General features: G+C 65.7%; 3 protein-coding genes across 7 annotated transcripts; 2 read left to right on the top strand and 1 right to left on the bottom strand.

The window, feature by feature from the left end:
* On the top strand, nt 1–3,837 carry LOC116436088 (perilipin-3-like). 2 transcript variants are annotated; one of them, XM_032092997.1, is made up of 8 exons: nt 1–88; nt 1,078–1,139; nt 1,215–1,410; nt 1,667–1,749; nt 1,834–2,020; nt 2,457–2,713; nt 2,800–2,913; nt 3,144–3,837. In XM_032092997.1, the coding sequence occupies exons 2-8, from the start codon at nt 1,089–1,091 to the stop codon at nt 3,564–3,566; spliced, it is 1,311 nt and encodes a 436-aa protein (XP_031948888.1). In that variant the 5' UTR covers nt 1–88; nt 1,078–1,088; the 3' UTR covers nt 3,567–3,837. The 2 variants fall into 2 exon arrangements, with proteins under 2 accessions (XP_031948888.1, XP_031948887.1); XM_032092996.1 differs by having other exon boundaries at nt 2,454–2,713.
* Nucleotides 3,838–4,706: 869 nt separating this feature from the next.
* LOC116436087 (perilipin-3-like) lies at nt 4,707–7,590 on the top strand. The gene is made up of 8 exons (XM_032092995.1): nt 4,707–4,816; nt 5,173–5,230; nt 5,449–5,644; nt 5,901–5,983; nt 6,064–6,394; nt 6,513–6,703; nt 6,790–6,912; nt 6,987–7,590. The coding sequence occupies exons 2-8, from the start codon at nt 5,180–5,182 to the stop codon at nt 7,323–7,325; spliced, it is 1,314 nt and encodes a 437-aa protein (XP_031948886.1). The 5' UTR covers nt 4,707–4,816; nt 5,173–5,179; the 3' UTR covers nt 7,326–7,590.
* A 791-nt stretch (nt 7,591–8,381) lies between these two features.
* Nucleotides 8,382–17,478, bottom strand: HDGFL2 (HDGF like 2). 4 transcript variants are annotated; one of them, XM_032092991.1, is made up of 16 exons: nt 17,336–17,478; nt 15,627–15,703; nt 15,415–15,553; nt 13,614–13,793; nt 13,125–13,241; nt 12,971–13,042; nt 12,589–12,730; nt 12,299–12,374; nt 11,934–12,219; nt 11,153–11,247; nt 10,702–10,772; nt 10,277–10,347; nt 10,016–10,117; nt 9,708–9,921; nt 8,955–9,078; nt 8,382–8,764 (listed from the first exon to the last, which is right to left on the bottom strand). In XM_032092991.1, exons 1-16 carry the CDS (start codon nt 17,405–17,407, stop codon nt 8,677–8,679), a joined length of 1,926 nt encoding a protein of 641 aa, XP_031948882.1. In that variant the 5' UTR covers nt 17,408–17,478; the 3' UTR covers nt 8,382–8,676. The 4 variants fall into 4 exon arrangements, with proteins under 4 accessions (XP_031948882.1, XP_031948883.1, XP_031948884.1 ...); XM_032092992.1 differs by having other exon boundaries at nt 8,382–8,761; XM_032092993.1 differs by lacking the exons at nt 15,415–15,553; nt 15,627–15,703.
* Between the last annotated feature and the right edge of the window lie 689 nt (nt 17,479–18,167).

Here is an 18,167-nt window from a genome sequence, read left to right as displayed (position 1 = left end):
CTCCCGCCGCCCTCACGTCCCCCGCTGGGCGGGGCTCGGGGGTCGCGGTCTCGGCCGGGGGTCGCGGCAGAACCCCACCCCCACCCCCGTGAGTACCGTGCCCGGGGCTTGGCGGGAGCGGGAGGGTGGGAAATGGGGCCGGGGGCGTCCCGAGGGGCTCCAGAAGGGCTCCAGGGGGGCTCCAGGTGGTCCCGGGGGAAGTCCGGAGGTCCCCGGGGGGCTCCGTGGGGTCCGGGGGAGGTCGGGGGTCCCGAGGTCCCCGGAACACCCCAGGGACACCAGAGGGACACCCCTAGAAACTCAAGGGAACACACCCAGGGTCCCGAGGGAACCCGTCCCCCCCCAGTGACCTGCCTGAAGCCCCCGCGAATGCCCCCAGAACTCGTCCCCCGCAGAGCACGGAGCCAGGCCGGGGGTGCCACGGGCGACCCCAAAGGGCAGAGGGGCTGCCGGGGGCCAGGGGGGGCTGCGGGGCCAGGGGGGGCTGCCGGGGGCCAGAGGGGGCTGCCGGGGGCCAGGGGGGCTGCGGGGCTGGGGGGGCTGCGGGGCTGGGGGGGGCTGCCGGGGGCCAGGAGGGCTGCGGGGGGCCAGGGGGGCTGCCGGGGGCCAGGGGGGCTGCGGGGCCAAGGGGGTCTGCTGGGGGCCAGGGGCGGCTGCCGCGGCTCGGCTCCCTGCGGGGGTCCGGGGGCTGCCCCGGCCGAGGCGGCGGTGCCGGGCGGCACGTCCCCAGCGCGGGATTGCGACAGACAAATCCAGTCTGGCTTCGGCTGAATCACCCAAAAACCCCTCCCTGGCCCCAAAAGGGGGTGTGGGGATCTGGGAGGGGTTGGGGGGACCCAAGAGGGGTTGAGGGGACCCAGTCCCAGCACGTCCTGGCAGGGGAGAAGGGCAAGCCCATCCTAAAGCCCCTTTCACCCCCGTGAGCCCCTCAGAACCCACCAGCCGCTCCCACTCCTGAGTTGGTGGCTCCCAGCCCTCAGGGAGCAGGGGCTGGGAGGTGCTGGGGGGTCTCATCCCCCGGGGGGTCCCCACCGGTCTCACCCACTCATGGCACCCCGAAATCTCTTCCTGCTGCAGCCGCCGCTGCCATGTCAGCCGAAAACGCCGCGGTGCCGGCAGAGGCCGGGCCGGAGGTGCAGGTAGGGGTGCACAGAGGGTTCAGGGGGGTTGCGGGTGGCTCTGAGGACCCCATCTTACTGTCCCCCCCCTCCCAGAGCGTGGTGAGCCGCGTGGCCAACCTGGCCCTGGTGAGCTCTGCCTGCGGGGCCGTGGCCTCGGCCTACGCCTGCACCAAGGAGAGCCACCCGTACGTGCGCTCCGTCTGCAGCGCCGCCGAGAAGGGGGTGAAGACGCTGACAGCAGCAGCAGTGAGCGGGGCCCAGCCCCTCCTCACCCGGCTGGAGCCCCAGAGTGAGTGCGGGGGGCAGAGCACCCCACGGGGGCTGGGGGACCCCAAAACTGCTCTCACAGAGCTCTTGTGAGGCAGCAGGAGAGAGAGGACCTGGTTTCACATCTCCCGTTTGTATCACCAATGAATAAAGGGCTGGAGAAGCTGGAGGATGGGAGGGGAAACACCCCACAAGTTTTGGGGTACCCCAAAACGTGGCCCTAGCAGTGCTCCTGCAAGGCAGCAGGGTGCTAAATCCACCTATTTTCACATCTCCAGTTTCCACCGCCAATGAATTTGCCTGCAAAGGGCTGGACAAGCTGGAGGAGAAGCTGCCCATCCTGCAGCAGCCCCCCGAGAGGGTAATGTCACCTGGGGGACACGGGCAGGGCTCCAGCGCTGAGTGAGGAGCTGGCACAAGCTGTCCCTGTGCTGTCCCCTCCCAGGTGGTGGCCGGGACCAGGGAGCTGGTGTCGTGCACGGTGAGTGGGGCGGTGGCAAGGACGCGCTCGGTGCTCGGGGCCGTGGTGGGCACCCGTGTGGGGCGGCTGCTGGCCACAGGCGTGGACACCGTGCTGGGCAAATCGGAGGAGCTGCTGGATCGGTACCTCCCCGGGACGGATGAGGAGCTGGGTGAGTGCCCACCATCTCCTGAACCTCGGGGTGCCAAGCCCCCCTGGGACCCTCACCCTGTTGCTCAGTGCCACCTTGGCATTGCCTACACGTGGTGGCCTCACAGCGGTGCCAAGGCACCAAGGCCACCATGACCTCATGCAGGGGACAGTCCCTGTCTGGAGGACACGGGATGGCACTGGGTGAACTCTCACCTGGAAACTCAAAGGCAAATATAGTCCCATGTGCCTGCCCGGGTATTTATAGCTTGGCACTGGGTGACATTCGGCAGAGCTGGCCCCGTGTCACGGCTGAGGTGACCGCAGAGGCCGCCTGGCTTAGGGTGACATCTCCACATGACCTGGTGGCCAAGCATCCCGTGGGTGCCTACGCTGGGCTCCAGTGCCTGGTGTGGGATGGCCCAGCCACGCTGCCCTCACCCCTGGTCCCACAGCAGCGGCGGCAGGCACAGAGGTGGCCACAGACACGGAGGTGGCCACAGGCACGGAGGTGACCACGGGCACGGAGGTGACCACGGGCACGGAGGTGGCCACACTGGAGCGGCAGCGGCGGTGGCAGAGCTATTTCGTCCGTGTGGGCTCCCTGTCGGCCAAGCTGCCGCACCGGGCCCTGCGGCGCTCGCTGGGGGACCTGCAGCGGGCACGGCACCGCGCCCAGCGGCTCCTGGCCCAGCTCCACCACGTCATACGGCTGGTAAGGATGGGGCACGGACCGTGCCAGCCCCGTGCCAGCCCCAGGCACCCCCAGGTGTGCTCCCACCCGGCTGAACCTCCCCCCAGATCGAGGAAGGGCAGCAGGGCACGGACGGGCCCTGGCACAGCACCCAGGAGCATCTGCACCGCCTGTGGCTGGAGTGGAGCCAGCAGGACGCGGTGCCCATGGAGCACAGCGAGGTACAGGGCGGGGGGACCGTGGGGGACACCCAGGGATGGGGCCATCTGGAGAGGGTGGGGACGGCGGCCATTGAGTCCCTTGAGGTGGGGACACGTGGCAAGGGGACGCCTGGGGCCGTGACACCTGGAGCAGGGCTGGAACAGCAGCCACAGGGTGCAAGTGTGTGTCCGTCCAGGCGGGGTTGGGGTCCATCACCCCCAGCCCCCGCTGCCTGCTGCCCACCCCGCAGGTGGAGGCTCGGACGCTGGCCATGCTCCATGGGCTCCTGCACCAGCTCCACGCTGCCTGCTCCCACCTGGCCGCCGGTGCCCGGGCATTCCCCAGCAGCGTGCAGGAGACGGCGGGACACGTCTGGCACAGCGTGGAGGGCGTCCAGGCTTCCCTGGCCAGCGCCCGCTCCTTCCAGGACCTGTCAGGCCTGGTGCTGGCGCAGAGCCGGGACACGGTGACGCGGGCGCAGCTGAACCTCGAGGGGCTGCTGGAGCACGTGGGGCAGCACACGCCCCTGCCCTGGCTCGTGGGACCCTTCGCCCCCGCGCTCGTGGAGTACCCGGAGGATGTCCCAGTGGACATGTCCAAGTGGGAGGGCTGTGTCACCGTGGGGGGGACGCACCAGGCGCCCGCTGCCCCCCCGGTCTGCAGCCAGCACTGAGCCACCGGTGCCACCGAGCTGGGGGAGCACCCACCCAGAGCCACGAACCCAAATCCCACCCTGAATGTGGGGACAGTGGGGACGGTGGTGGCACGGTTGGGACCCCATTGTCGCAGCTGCGGACTCCTGTGGGGATGGTGGCATGTGCAGGACACAGCATGAGTCTGTCTGGGATGCAGGGCTGCCCTGAGCCCCAGGAGCACTGGGATTTCGTGTCTTAACAGTTTCAAACGAGTTTAAAGAGGAAGAAAACAACGTTTTTGGCCTTAAAGTGACTCAGAGCCTGCAGTGGCAGAGCCGGGCTCACCGGGAGGCTCTGCTCGGGCGGCAGAGCTGAGGGGGGGTCCAATAGGGGGATGTCGAGGTGGGACAGCGGGACGGGTTTCCGTGAGGTGCTGGGATGGAGGGTGCCACAAGGTGCCAGGACATCTGGACTGTGACCCGCAGCCGTGTGGCACTGAACTTTGTCCCGGTTGTCACGGCCGCGAGGCTGGGTCCGCCCCGGGGTATCCCCGACGTCACAAGCATAGCGTGGTCACAGCAGCCGGTGGGGCGACACTGGGCACCCCAGGACTGCCCACCCTCCTGCCGCCGGAACGCACTGGGACCAGTTTGACCAACTCCACCGGGCCAGGTGTGGGGGAGCACCGGGACCCCGTGCTTGGCACCCGCACGAGGGGAGGGGACGCTCGGGGGGTCTGTCCTGGGGGATCCGGTGCCAGGGAAGGTCGGGGGCGGCGATCCAATGCTGGGGGAGGAGGTCTCTGGTTCCGGGCTCGGGGTGTCACTGCAGCCGGATCCCGGGGAATTGGGTCGGTGTAGACCGGTCCCGGGGGTGTCCGGTCCCCAGGGGGTGTCAATGCAGCCCAGTCCCGGGGGATCCGGTACCAGGGAGGGGGGGTCAGTGCAGCACCGACCGAGGAATGGGGTTCCAGGGCTCAGTGCAGCCCAGTCCCGGGGGATCCGGTGCTGGGCGGGGGACTCGGTGCAGGCCGTTCCCGGGGGTTGGGGATCCCGGTCCCGGTCTCGGTCCCGGTCCCGGGGGTTGGCTGCCGTCCCGGCCCCGCGCTGCCTCGAGTCGCTGCTCCCGGTCCGCCCCGGGCCGGCCCCGCTGGGCGGCTCCGGTCACATGCGCTCGGGGCGGGCTCCGGGGTATAAAGGGCGGCGGGGAGGAGCGGGGCGAGCCCGGAGCCGAACTGCGCCCAGCCGAACCGAGCCCAGCCGAACCGAACCGAGCCCAGCTGCCAGCGGTGAGCACAATCCGGGTCCGGTCCGCGATCCTGGTTCCGATCCCGATTGCGATCCCGGTTCCGATCGCAATCCCGGTTCCGATCGCGATCCCGGTCCTGGTCCCGATCGCAATTCCGGTCCCGGTGCCGGTCTTGGTCCCGGTGTCAATCCTGGTGCCGATTCTGATCCCGGTCCCAATCTCGCCTGTGATGCCGGTTGTGGTCCCGGTCCCAGTCCCAGGGACCCCCCTGTCCCGGGTTTCTCCAACCGCGTGGGAGCTGCCCCGTTCCGGGGAGGGGTAACTTGGGATCCTCCCTTCGGGGAGGGGGGCTGGGGGGGTCTGACCCCACTCACGGTCACGTCCTGTGCCCCCCAGCCCCACCATGGCCACCAGCGAGCCCACGCCGGCGCAGCCCAAGGCAGAGGAGCAGCAGGTCAGTGCGGGCAAGGGGGGCGGTTCGGGGGGGATCCAGGGGGTCCCTGCTTGGAGACAGGGATCGGGGTTATCCCACCCTCCGATGAGCTCGGAGAGCCATGGGAGCACCCCAAAACCATCCCTGGGGGGGGTTGGAAGCGCACAGCACACCCCACTCCCTGTGAGATTTGGGGGTCCCTCACCCCCATGCTCACCCCGAGCACTTCTGGGCCCCAGAGCATCGGGACACGCGTGGCCAACCTGCCCCTGGTGAGCTCTGCCTACGACATGGTGTCCTCGGCCTACGCCTGCACCAAGGAGAGCCACCCGTACGTGCGCTCCGTCTGCGACGCCGCCGAGAAGGGGGTGAAGACGCTGACAGCAGCAGCAGTGAGCGGGGCCCAGCCCCTCCTCACCCGGCTGGAGCCCCAGAGTGAGTGCGGGGGGGACAGCACCCCACGGGGGCTGGGGGACCCCAAAACTGCTCTCACAGAGCTCTTGTGAGGCAGCAGGAGAGGGAGGACCTGGTTTCCCATCTCCTGTTTGTATCACCAATGAATAAAGGGCTGGAGAAGCTGGAGGATGGGAGGGGAAACACTCCACAAGTTTTGGGGTACCCCAAAACGTGGCCCTAGCAGTGCTCCTGCAAGGCAGCAGGGTGCTAAATCCACCTATTTTCACATCTCCAGTTTCCACTGCCAATGAATTTGCCTGCAAAGGGCTGGACAAGCTGGAGGAGAAGCTGCCCATCCTGCAGCAGCCCCCCGAGAAGGTACCGGGCAGGGCTGGGCTGGGGTGCACAGCATGCTCGGGGTCCCCCAGTGCTTAACAGAGGTTTGTGTGTCCCCCCAGCTCATCTCGGACACCAAACTGCTGGTGACCTCCACGGTGACGGGGGCCAAGGATGCGCTGACCAACACCGTGGCCGGGGCCAAGGATGCAGTGACCAGCACTGTGGCCGGCGCCAAGGACGCGGTGACCAGCCGGGTGACCGGTGTGATGGACATGACCAAAGGGGCTGTGCAGGGCGGCATGGAGCTGACCAGGTCCGCGGTCAGCAGCGGCGTCAGCACCGTCATGGGCTCCAGTGTGGGCCAGATGGTGGCCAGCGGCGTGGGCTCCGTGCTGGGCAAGTCAGAGGAGCTGGTGGACCATTACCTGCCCATGACGGATGAGGAGCTGGGTGAGCAGCTGATCTCAACCCTCCAGAGAGGGGTGGGCAGAGTCTGGGCAGGGCGGGGGAGGCTCTGTGGGGTGGTGATGGTGGTGCTGGGACCCCCTGAGCAGCTCCTGTCCCACAGCCAAGCTGGCCACGGCCGTGGAGGGCTTCGAGCCGGAGCAGCAGAGGCAGCAGCAGAGCTACTTCGTGCGCCTGGGCTCGCTCTCCACCAAGCTGCAGCACCGAGCGCTCCAGCACTCCCTGGGCAAACTGCAGAGCGCCCGCCAGAGCAGCCAGGACCTGCTGGCCCAGCTCCAGCGCACCCTCGACCTGGTAAGACCCAGCCCCGCAACCCCTGTGCCACCCTGGAGTGTCCCCCGGCAGTCCCCCCACCCAGCCAGGCTGTGCCCCTCTCCCAGGTGGAGCACCTGAGGCAAGGCATGGACCAGAGGCTGCAGGGAGGGCAGGAGAAGCTGCAGCAGCTGTGGCTGGAGTGGAGCAAGAAGCAGCCGGGTGGTGGCAAGGACCAGGCACCACCGGAGGTAGGAGCAGGGCAGGAGGTCCCCGGGGTGACCCGGGGTGTCCCCCCGCCCTCACTCCCCGTGTCCCCCCACAGACGGTGGAGTCGGGCACGCTGACCATGCTGCAGGGCTTGACCCAGCAGCTCCAGAGCTCCTGCCAGCCCTTGGTGTCCAGCCTGCAGGGCCTCCCCGCCAGCATTCAGGACACGGCGGGGCAGGTCCGGCACAACGTGGAGGAGCTGAGGGCAGCGCTGGCCTCCGTCACCTCCCTGCAGGGTGTGACGGGCCCCGTGCTGGCCCGAGCCCGCGACCACGCCACCAAAGCCCGGCAGCTGATGGACGAGCTGGTGGAGCACGTGGCCTTCAACACCCCCCTGACGTGGCTGGTGGGACCCTTCTCCCCCTCGGGCCAGCGCCGGGTGGAGACAGAGTAGCCATTCTGGGCTGCTTCCCCTCCAAAAAAGCCTCATTAGGAGCCTTTGCTAACCCCCCCAGCCCCCCAAACCTTGTGCCTGCCTCTGTGGGGCCCTCCTGCCTGCCCCAGCTCCGTCCCTTGTCCCCTTGCTGGGGACCTGCAGTGATGTGCCTTGGCTGCCCCAAGTGCCTCTTGGGGGTCCCCCATGACCTCGGTGCCTTCAAACCCCTGGCCTTGTAGGGTCAAAACAGCACAAGAAACAATAAACTCTGGTTAGTTTTGCACTGGACTGAGATTTCTTTGGGGGTGTGGGGGAGGAACTGGGCTCTGGAGGAACAACCCCCACCCCAAGACCTGGGGACCCCCGTGTCCTGGGCCCCCATTCCCCAGACAGACCCCCCAGCCTGTCCCTGCCCCTGTGGGAGCAGGAGTGAGAGGAGAGGACCTGGCAGTGGGATCAGGAGTGGGGTGCTGGAGGAGGCCTCCCACTTCCCAGCAGTGGGGCAAGAGGCACTCGGGATTTTTTGGGCTTTATTTGGGTCTTGTTTATGGAGGGAGTGTGAAATCAGCCCTGGAAAAAGAAACCCCAAGTGTCCCCAGGGCAGAGTTACTGCAGCCTCCGAGGGGGGGTCGGGGCACAAAGAGGAGGCGGCGCCGGGTGGAGCCGGGAATTCTTTATTGGACACGGACAAAAGCTCGGGAGCGTTGCAAAAGAGCAAAGAAACCAACACTGAGCTGCTGCCCAGCACGGGCAGGAGGATGCCAGGGTCAGTCCCTCCCTGGCGCAGTTAGGAGAGAACACACCCTTTTTACTCTATTTTTACCCCAAAAAGTTGGTGCCCAGCCCTGCTGCCACCCCTGGGGCAGAGGGATCCGGCCCCAGCAGCTGCCTCTGGATGGAGAGAGGATCATGATGGTGGGGAAAGGGGCTTGGAGCAGCCCCTGAGTGCCTGATCCTGGTCAGAGGGAATTCGGGGACCCATGGGGTGTTTGCCAGCCGTGACCCTGGGCAGGGGGTTGGGGTCCTCCCCTTGTCCCAGCCAGCAATGCCTCAAGAAAGAGACACGGGGGTTCCTTGTGTTTTTCATTAGAAAACCCTTTATATTCATTTCATGTCGGTTGAAATCACAAGAAATTAGGTAGGAGGGAAAAAAACCAAAACAAAACAAAAAATTAAAAACAAAGAGGGGGACAAATACAGACACCAGCACAGCCCCCCCGCGGGTGGTGCCTCCGCAGGGACGGGACACGGGACAAGACCAAGGACATCGGCTACGGTGGGACTTAGTGAAGTGACTCGGGCAGGGGACGAGGCAGAGGCTGCTCTCCCTTCACAGCCTCTCCTCCTCCTCCAGGTGGGAGCTGCTTCCTCAGCTCTCCTCCTCCTCCTCCTCATCCACAGCCTCTGACTCCCCACGAGCTCGCTCCAGCCCGGCCTTGGGATAGTCCTGGACGCTGCTGGGGGAGGGCAGGGGCAGGCAGAGCTCAGCCCCCCCTGCCCCTCTGCCTCCCCTGGTCCCTCTCCCACATCCCAGCTCTTTCCCAAGCTGGGAGTACCCTTTCACAATCCACGGGACGCCCCCAAATCATCCCTGCAGAGCCCAGCGGGCAGGGGGGCTCCGGCCCCCAGCCCTGCCCCCACACTCACTTGTTGTGGGGCTCCTCTGTGGACGCCTCCAGCTCCCCGGCTCCCGGCCCTTGGCTCTTGTCCTTCTCCTCTGTGCCCTCTGACTTTTGGGACAGGGATTCACCATTCACAGGACCTGACAGGTCTGAAGGGAAGAGAGAGAGGCTCAGCCTCTTGGATCCCCTCATCCATCCCAACCCTCGTGGGCTGAGGATCCATGGCCACAGGTTGTCCCTGGTCCTGAGGGGACCCCAGGCCTGGCCTGACCCCCACAGCTGCAACCCCAAAACCTCCATCCCCCCAGCCCAGAGGCACCATCAGGGTGGATTTTCCCTGTCAGTTCCTCTGGGAAGGCTCTTGCAGCATCACTGGGACGGCCCCAGGCAGGGACCTGGCTCCGAGGGTGGAAGATCCCAGTCACCACTCCCTGTGCAAGAGCCTGAGCCAGTGTCCAAGGACATCTCCACATTCCTTTGTGCCTGGACCAGAGCTCAGGCTGGCAGGGAGGAGCCGTCCTGGGGCAAAAACCAGTGCGGAGGCCCTCAGAGCCCGGGCGTGGGGCTCGAGGTTTGCCCTCTGCCCTCGCTGCATTCCACATCCAGCCCTTTCCCACTCCTGGCACTCCAGCAAAGCAGGGCTGGAGCTGCTGATCCCTCCACCTCCCCATGTCCCGTGTATCCAGCAGGACGGGCCATGCCCTAAGGAGGGGACTGTGACGTGCCCAGACAAGGCCGGAACAGTCCCGGGACGTTCAGGGATGCTCAGGAATGTTACCAGCATTTGTCTCCTCTTCCCCCTTCTCATTCCGTGTCTCCGCTCCTGACAGCTTCTCCTGGCCCTTCTCTGCCTCCCCCTTGTCCTTCTCAGGCCCGGCTTTGTTGGCTTTCTGGATGGATTCCATCTTTGGTCCCAGCACACGCGACTTCAACCGGGTGTAGACTTCGGCCGCTTTTTCCATCACGTCCTTGTTGGCTTTGTAGCGCCGGATCTGCCCCGGGGAGCAGGAGGAGGGACCCCCTTAGAGCTGGGGGACCAGGCAGGCTCCCCACTCACCCCAGGGAGGGCTCAGCCCTCTGCTCTACCTTCTTGAGCGTGGCCACCACATCCGTGTGCTTCTGGAGGATGTGGGAAGTGACCTGGAGCGTGCCCAGCTCCTCGAGTGCGTTCAGACACCGCTTGATGTCCTGCACGGAGGGCACCAGGATCAGGAGCTGCCCTGGGGGCACCTGGGGCCTCCCAGCACCCCCAGAGGGAGGAGGAGGAGGAGGAGGAGCATTCCTGGGTATCACAGCCAGGCAAGGACGAGCAGGGCTGTCCCAGGCCAGGCCGCAGTTGGCACTCACCGGGTTATCCACCTTCAGCGCAAACTTGATCTCACTGTGAAGTTTCTGGAGTTTCTCTTCCACTGTGGGCTCTAGAACAGAGATGGAGATACAGGCCGAGGTGTCAGGGCACCAGCAGAGCCCAGAGCCCTGCCCAGAGCCTAGGATCTGCCCTGGAGACTGGGATCACTCCCCGGCAGGGGTCTGTGTCCTCCTGCACATCCGGAGTTGAGCACAGTCCTGGGAATGTCTCTGGAGAGGATGGGTTGGGGTGTGCCAAGATGGGGAGGGAATATCAGGGAAGTGATCCTGGGATCACAGCAGTACTGGGAAAGACCCTGGCACAACCTCACTGATCCCTCCCTGTCCCAGGGATGGGGCAACCAACCCTGGAGCCCTCCCCTCCCTCTCCTCCCCTCTGTGATGGGAAGCAGTGGCTCTCTCACCCTTTTTCTTTTCCATCCTCCTCTCGGGGATTGGGTCGGATTTCTTCCGGCCTCGTTCCACTTTCAGGGGTCTGTGGGAAAGGAAGGAAAGAGGGGAATGGTTGGGGTGAACCCCCTGCTCACACTGGGCTAACAAGGGGGATGGCACCAGCTGGAGCATCCCAAGACCCCTCCACCCTGGTGGCAGCTCCCCTGTGCCCCAGCTTCCCCGCAATGCAGACAGGAAAGGCCCCAGGAGACAGAAAACACCACAGAATGCCATCCTGGTAACCCCCAACAGCTCCTCCAGCCCCTTCAGCTCAGGAGGAGGCAAGGAACAAGCCCAGCCCCTCTGCAGGTGCTGCAGCCCCACGAGCCCCATCCCCACCCCGGGGTGCCAGGGCTGGAGCCACGCAGGAACAGCCCCATTCCCAGGAGGAAAGGGAGGGAGGGGAGAGGTGGAGATGCTGACTTGTTCCGTGGCTTCTCCTCTGCTCGGCCCCTCTTCTCCTTCTGATTTGGTTTCCTTGACAACTCCGAGGGCTGTTTCTTTGCCGGCTTCTTTACCTTGGAGGAGAGAACAATGCAGGGAGAGCGGCAGAGCCCTCCCCGCTGCGGTGCAGACGGAGCCACGGCCACGCCACACTGGTACCCACGGCCGCCCCACGGCCACCCCCACAGCCCAGGGGCACCCCAGTCACCCCACACCAGAGCACGTGGTCACTCCATGGCACATGGGGACCCCACCGTCACCCTACTGTCATGGCACACGGTCACCCCATGGCACACGGTCACCCCACACGCTCCCAAAGGCTCCAGGGGGACGGTGGGCAAACCCCACGACTGTGGTGGAAGGGCATCTTGGAAATCATGGAATGGTTTGGGGTGGAAGGGACCCTAAAGCTCATCCCGTCCCACCCCTGCCATGGCCAGGGACACCTCCCACTGTCCCAGGCTGCTCCCAGCCCCAATGTCCAGCCTGGCCTTGGACACTGCAGCCACAGCTGCTCTGGGCACCCTGGGCCAGATGTGAGGCCCACAGTGGGATGAGGCATCCTGGGCCAGGGGAAGAGCTCCCACTCCAAGGCACGGATATGCCATGGACACAACCCTTCCCAACATCGTGTGGGCAGCCACAGGGTAACCCAAGACCACGAGGGCAGGTCCCTGCCACACCTGGAGGTCCCTGCTGGCCTGACAGGGAGGTGACAGGCTGTCCATGCACCCACAGCTCCCCACAGCTCCACACTCACCTCCTTCTCCTGCTCCAGCTCAGAGTCCGAGGAGGACGGAGCCTTGGCCCGGCCTCTCCGGCCCTTTTTGGCCATTTCATCCTCGGCGCTGCTGTCCGAGTCCGAGTGCACCTCCTCGCCCTTCTCCGCCTTCTCCTTCCTCTTCTCCTTCTCCTCCTTCTCCTGCTCCCGGAGCCGACGGATCTCCTCCTCCTGCTCCCTCTTCCTCTTCTCCTCCAGCTCCCGCCGCCGCTCCTCGTCCCGCCTCTTCCACTCGCTGATGCGATCCACGTCGCTGTCGCTGTCACTGCGAGGACAGGGCAGGCTCAGACCCCTGCGTGACCCCCAGGCCAGCCCAAGGGTGACAGTGTCCCAGCTGACCTCACCTGTCACTGCTGGAGCTGCTGGGGACACGCTCTGGCTTTGGCTTCCTGCCCCGGGGCTTGGGAGGGGGTTTCTCAGCTGCAAGACAACGGGGACACGTTTAGCAGGAGCCCTGGAGGTCCCTCTGTTAAAACAGCCCCGAGCTGTGGAGGCAGAGGGGTTCTGGAATGTGCCCACAATTCAGGATGGGACCCCAGAGCCTTGGGAATGCCCGAGCTCCCACGCTCGCGTCCTGAGGTGGTGGCAGGAGCAGGAGCAGCAGCAGCAGCAGCAGGAGCTGTCCTGGGGGTACCTGGTTTGCGGCCTCGTGGTGCCTTTTTCACCGACACATCCGAGTCCGAGTCCGAGTCTGACTTGGTCATGTCCACGGTGGTGTTTCCCATCTCCAGATCCGAGTCCACTTTGGAGTCGGAGTCAGAGCCAGACTCCACTTTCTGCAGGCAGAGAGCAGGGCTGGGATGGAGGGTGGCAGTGGGGTGGCACTGCTCCAGTCCCAGCAGTGCCCCCAAACCCAGCAGCGCCCAAATCCCAGCATCCCAAGCCCCAGCAGGTCGCCAAGGGACCTGTGAGGTCCCTCTGGGTGCTCCAGCCCAGGGCACAGCCCTGCCATCCCTGCTCCCCCCTCCCCACAGCGCAGACCCCGACCCCTCTCCAGCCTCCCTCAGATCCTTTACCTTCTTCTTCCTCCCCGCTGCCGGCATCCTCCGCGGAGCCCGGGCCACCGGCTTCTTTTCAGGGGTGAAGTCCTGGAGGAAAACAGAAATACGAGGCAATGCGGAAGAGTGGCACCAGAGTATCAAGCCAGTCAGGTTCCCCAAATCCTCTCACCTGGTCACTGTTTTTTTCCGACTCGGAAGACGTTTCTGAGTTCTCCTCTTCTGTGACAGAGGGGCTGCCCTGATCCAGGTCACTGGAGGATTTCCGAGGCCGTTTCGTCACTGGCATCTGGCAAGGGAGAGGTGACAAGATGAGAGAAGCCCACTCCTTTTCCACCCACCCTGGAAAGCAAATGCTTCCCAGGAAGGGTTTTCTCCAAATTTTCCCAACCAGCCCTGCAACAGCTGCACTCAGATCTGCAGCTCTGGATTCTCCTCCAGGCTGCAAACCCCACCAAGACTGGCCATTCCCTCACCCCACAGGCATCATGAGACAGCTGTGAGACCCCCAAAACCATGCTGAGCCCCATTTCCCACCAGAGGATCCAGAGGGAGTTGGTTTCTCCACCACCTCCTGCCATAGTGGGCTTGAGGAAAGCTCTGTGGTGGAGCGACGGTGTCCCCTGGCCGGGCCACCCTCCCGTCCCCAGCCCACACTCACTTTCATGGCCAAGGATTTCCTCTTGAGCCCGCTGTGGTCACTGCCTCGATCCGAGTCCTCATCACTGTCCACCTTCTCCGTGGGGACCGTGGCCATGGCAGAGTCGTCCTCGTCGTCCCCGGCATCGCTTCCCGCCATGGGGTCGTTCTCGGGGACGTCGCTGTCGGAGGAGCTCGCGGGCTAAAGGCAGCGGGAGGACAGCAGGGTTAGGGGAGCCTGTGGGGTGTTTGGGGCGGGCAGGAGAGGAGGGAGAGGGGGCACCAAGGGTGGGGAGCGAAGGAGGGCAGAGCTGGGCGTGCGGAGCAGCGCAGGGCAGCCTCCCCTCCCAGCACGGATCCCTCCGGAGCGGCTCCAGACATCAGCCCTTCCTCGGGAACGCTGCACCCCTTCCCACAGCCCCTCACACACCACTCTGAGAGCGCCAGTGACACATTCCCGGGATGCTGCTGCTTCCTGCCCTCTGCCCCCCATCCTCACACTCTGCCAAAATCCCTGGAGCAGCGTGGAGCCGGGAGCAGAGCCCAGCCCCACTCTGCCCTAACGGCGCCAGACAAGCCGGGGTGGCTGGGTTCAGCCTCTCCTTCTGCCTCCACTTGGATCAGGCCTCTTCCCGTCCTCTTCGCACACCCTCTCCGTGTGAACGGTCCACACAAGGAGTCCAGGTGGCCACCGTGCTCTTCCCAGGTGGGATGTCCCATGTCCTGCTTCCTGAAGGTCTCTTTGTTTCTCCAGTCCATCAGGACGTTCCTCACAGCCCAGCCTCATCTCCTGGGCTGCTCCTTTGTGTGTGGCAGCACTGACATTCCTAGAGCCAGGATTCTTGCAGCTGCTGGAAAGCCTCTCCTCACCCTTGGCTTCACTCACATCTCAAAGCCGAGGAAACTTCAGAGTCTTCTCCTGCTCCTTTCGCCCACAGGATGCAGTTGGTGTTGCTGAACCCTCAGCCTCGCTGGGTCCCTCATCCCTGATGGGAGTTCCCAGCAGATTCCTGGCCATGGCAGGTGCTGCTTCCCTCACCACCACCAACCTCCAGGATTTCAAGCACCTCCGCAGCCTCACCTTACCCTACAGCCACCGTTTTGGGTGGACCATTTCCCCACCCCTGCCCCTCAAACCACATCCTCACTGCTGCCCCGGCCATGGCATGGCCCGGGGGGCTCATTCCCTGCACCTGCCGACCTCCAGGGACCACCTCGACGTTGTCGCTCACCCTACAAACCTTCCCCTGCCTCTTCAGCTTATGAAGCCGACGCCTCCTGGGATGATCTTCACACAATAAATTGGATCCCAATTAAGGTCATGAGATGCCCCCGCGAGCAGCTGACAAAGAGCCATCCCCCAGCATGGCCTGCTCCGAATCCCGCTGGAGGGCTCGGGAACCTCGGGAATGGATGGAGAAGGGGGCCTCCCAACAGTCCACAAGCAGATCCAGGAGCCAGGGATGAGCAAGCCTCAAGGTCTTGCTCTGACAACAAAAGCTCCGCGATTTTGGGCAAGCGGCACAAAGCACGACCCCGTTTCCACTGCAACAACGGGGCACAAGCATCTTCCTCCAGAGCAAGTGGGAACTTCCAGCACTCCTGGAAGCCCGAGGGAAAGCCCTCCATGGAGGAAGATGAGGAGAGAGGACTCCCTGAGAAAGGGAGAAGGCAGGGAAGGAGAGAGGAGCTAATTCCACCCCAAGGAAGCCAAGCTGGAAGCTGGAAGCATCGGCACGGCAGCGAGGAGAAGCAGAGACAGGAGGAGTGACTCGGGGGGACAGAGGGGCCGCTGCCCCCTCCCCTGCCCAGCCCACACTCACCGCAGGGGCACTGTAACTGGCGTGGGGGTTGTTCTGGATTTCCCACAAGCCCTCGTTGAAGCCTTTTCTCTTGTTTGGTTTTCCGTATTTGTCTTTATATTTTTCGTAAGGGAACAGATCTTTAGGGCCCAAGAAGGCGCTGGAGAGAGACAAAGCAGAGGTGAGGCCGGAGCAGAGGCAGAGCCCAGCGGGGGGAGCGAGGCAGCGCTTACGTCTCGTGGGTGCCGAAGAAGAAGATGGGGTACTTGTTCGGGGGGGGTTTCACGGCGCCGTCCGCGATGTCATCGATCTGAAAGGAAACCCAAAGCACGAGGAGGTCAGAGACAGCGGTGACACGTCCTCAGCCCCGGCAAGCGGCGTCGGGTCCGGCACCCGCTTGGAGCCAAGCGCGGCAGGAAAGCACCCGGACGGGGCCCTGGCTACAGATCCGAGTCCCTGTGGGATCTCTACCAGAGTAACGGGAAGGATCCGGCACCGAGGTCTTGTGGGCAACGTGGGCCTTGTGCTACTCCCCCGGGATCCATGGCCGGGATCCCAGCAGCGCGGGCGGGGGGCGATGGCTGAGCGGCCGCAGGGTCCTTCCTGGCTGGAGCCCGGCCGCAGGAAAAGCCCCGCTGCCGGCTGGACACCCCGTCTTCTGTGCTCCAGGCAGTCTGGGCCGCAGGCAGGGGGAGCCTCGGGGTGTGCAGGGGGTGCTGGGGAGGTCTTCGGGGCGGGGGGACCCTTCCCCAAAAAGCAAGCGAGCTAAAGCAGAGGGGCTGTCCCGGCAGGAGCGGCAATCCCAGATCTCACGGCGAGGTGCAGCCAAGCGGCGTCGACTCCGGCCCCCTGAGCTCCCCGATCCCACACGGTTCCACCTGCCAGTCTCTTCCCATCCAGGGGCGGTGGATGAACCTGCCACACCCTCGGCTGCTCCCGGGGACCCCGCAGAGCCCCCGAGCACCCCCAGCTGAGCACATCCCAAAGCAGCTCCCGCTCTCCAGCAGCACCGTGGCACGACACTGTCACCCGGCCGGTGGCACCAGCTGTCCCCCTCCCCGCGCACTCTAGCATCCCAAATAACTCCCCCAAAGTGCAGCAGCGCCCGCTGATCCCGCACCGTGAGCGCTCACAGCAGCCCCCCAGCCACGTCACACCCAGAGTGTCCCCTCGCTGTCCCCATCAAGGGACAGAGCCCCAGGCCCCCCCAGGGCAGGATCCCGTCCCAGTACCGAGCTCCTGTCCTGACATGAGCTCCCATACGGGATCTCTGAGCCAGGGCTGGACCCTCATCCCAGGACAGGGGCTGATATGGGGTCCCCCATTCCAGTACGGGACACCCCATTCCAGTCCTGGGCCCCCATCCCAGTAGAGGTGCTGGAATGGGACCTCCCAGCCCAGAATGGGACACCCCACACTGGTACTGGGCCCCATCCCAGTACAGGACATCCCAATCCAGTACGGGCGCTGGGATGCGACCCCACAATCCAGTCTGTGTGCTGGGACAGGTCCCTCATGCCAGCACCGGACCACACTCCATGACAGATACCGATATGGGTCCCTCACCCCGAATGGGACACCCGTCCCCGCACCGGGTCCCCATTCCGGTACCGACCCTCCTATCGCGGTACAGGCACCGTTACAGCATCTCCACCCCGGTACAGGGCGTCCCATCCCGGTACGGGTCCCGTTACGACATCTCCATCCCGGTACGTGTTCCCACGTCGGTACCGTGCCCCCATCCCGGTACGGGATCCCCATCTCGGTACAGGTACCGTTATGGCATCTCCATCCCGGCAGGGGCCTCCGGTCCGGGGTCAGGGGGTCGGTACGAGTCCTTATCCCGTCTCCAGTCCCCCCTCCCGATCCCGCCCCCATCCCAGTCCGGGGCCCCCGCCCCCCTCCCGGTCCGTCCCCCCGCGGCGCGGCCCCGCGGTCTCACCCGGGCCGGCCAGTGCGGGTAGCCCTTCATCTTGGCGAAGACGAGGTCCCCGGGTTTGAAGCTGTGTGGCATGGCGGCACCGGGGGCGCGGCGGGCGCGGGGGGCACCGGGCGCGGGCAGGCCCAGCCCAGGCCGCGGCAGCACCGGGCAGGCGGCGGGGGCGGCCCGCACCGCACGGCACGCAGGATGTCCCGCCCCCGGCCGCGGCCGCGCCGCGCACTGGCTCCGCCGCACGTCGCTCAGCCGTCCCGACCAATAGGAGCGAGGCGGCGGCGCGGCGGGATAACGGGATTGGGCCGCGCCGCCGGAGGCGCCGAAGCGGGGGGCGCTGGGGGCGGGGCCTGAGGGGCGGGGGGGACGGGGATGGGGGACAAGGGCTGGGGTCTGAGGGGGGCTGGGGTCTGAGGGGGGGCTGGGCTCTGAGGGGGGCTGGGGTCTGAGGGGAGCTGGTCTGGGGTCTGGGGGGGCTGGGCCGGGGTCTGAGGGGGGGCTGGGATCTGAGGGGGGCTGGTCTGGGGTCTGGGGGGGCTGGGATCTGAGGGGGGCTGGTCTGGGGTCTGGGGGGGCTGGGATCTGAGGGGGGCTGGTCTGGGGTCTGGGGGGGCTGGGATCTGAGGGGGGCTGGTCTGGGGTCTGGGGGGGCTGGGATCTGAGGGGGGCTGGTCTGGGGTCTGAGGGGTGGCCGGGCTGTGGGGGGGACAAGGATTCAGTGGGGGGAGAGGACTGTGGGAGTGTGACGGGGCTGGGGGGCTCGGGACTATGGGGGGGCTGTGGAGGGACAAGGGTGTGGGGAGAGGGTCAGGGCTATGGGTGGGAAATCGGGATGTGCGGG

This window comes from Corvus moneduloides, chromosome 28, assembly GCF_009650955.1.
Source record: "Corvus moneduloides isolate bCorMon1 chromosome 28, bCorMon1.pri, whole genome shotgun sequence".
NCBI classification, from domain to species: domain Eukaryota; kingdom Metazoa; phylum Chordata; class Aves; order Passeriformes; family Corvidae; genus Corvus; species Corvus moneduloides.
Note: the sequence above shows the minus strand (reverse complement) of the source record. Positions and strands in the feature narration are given on the sequence as shown.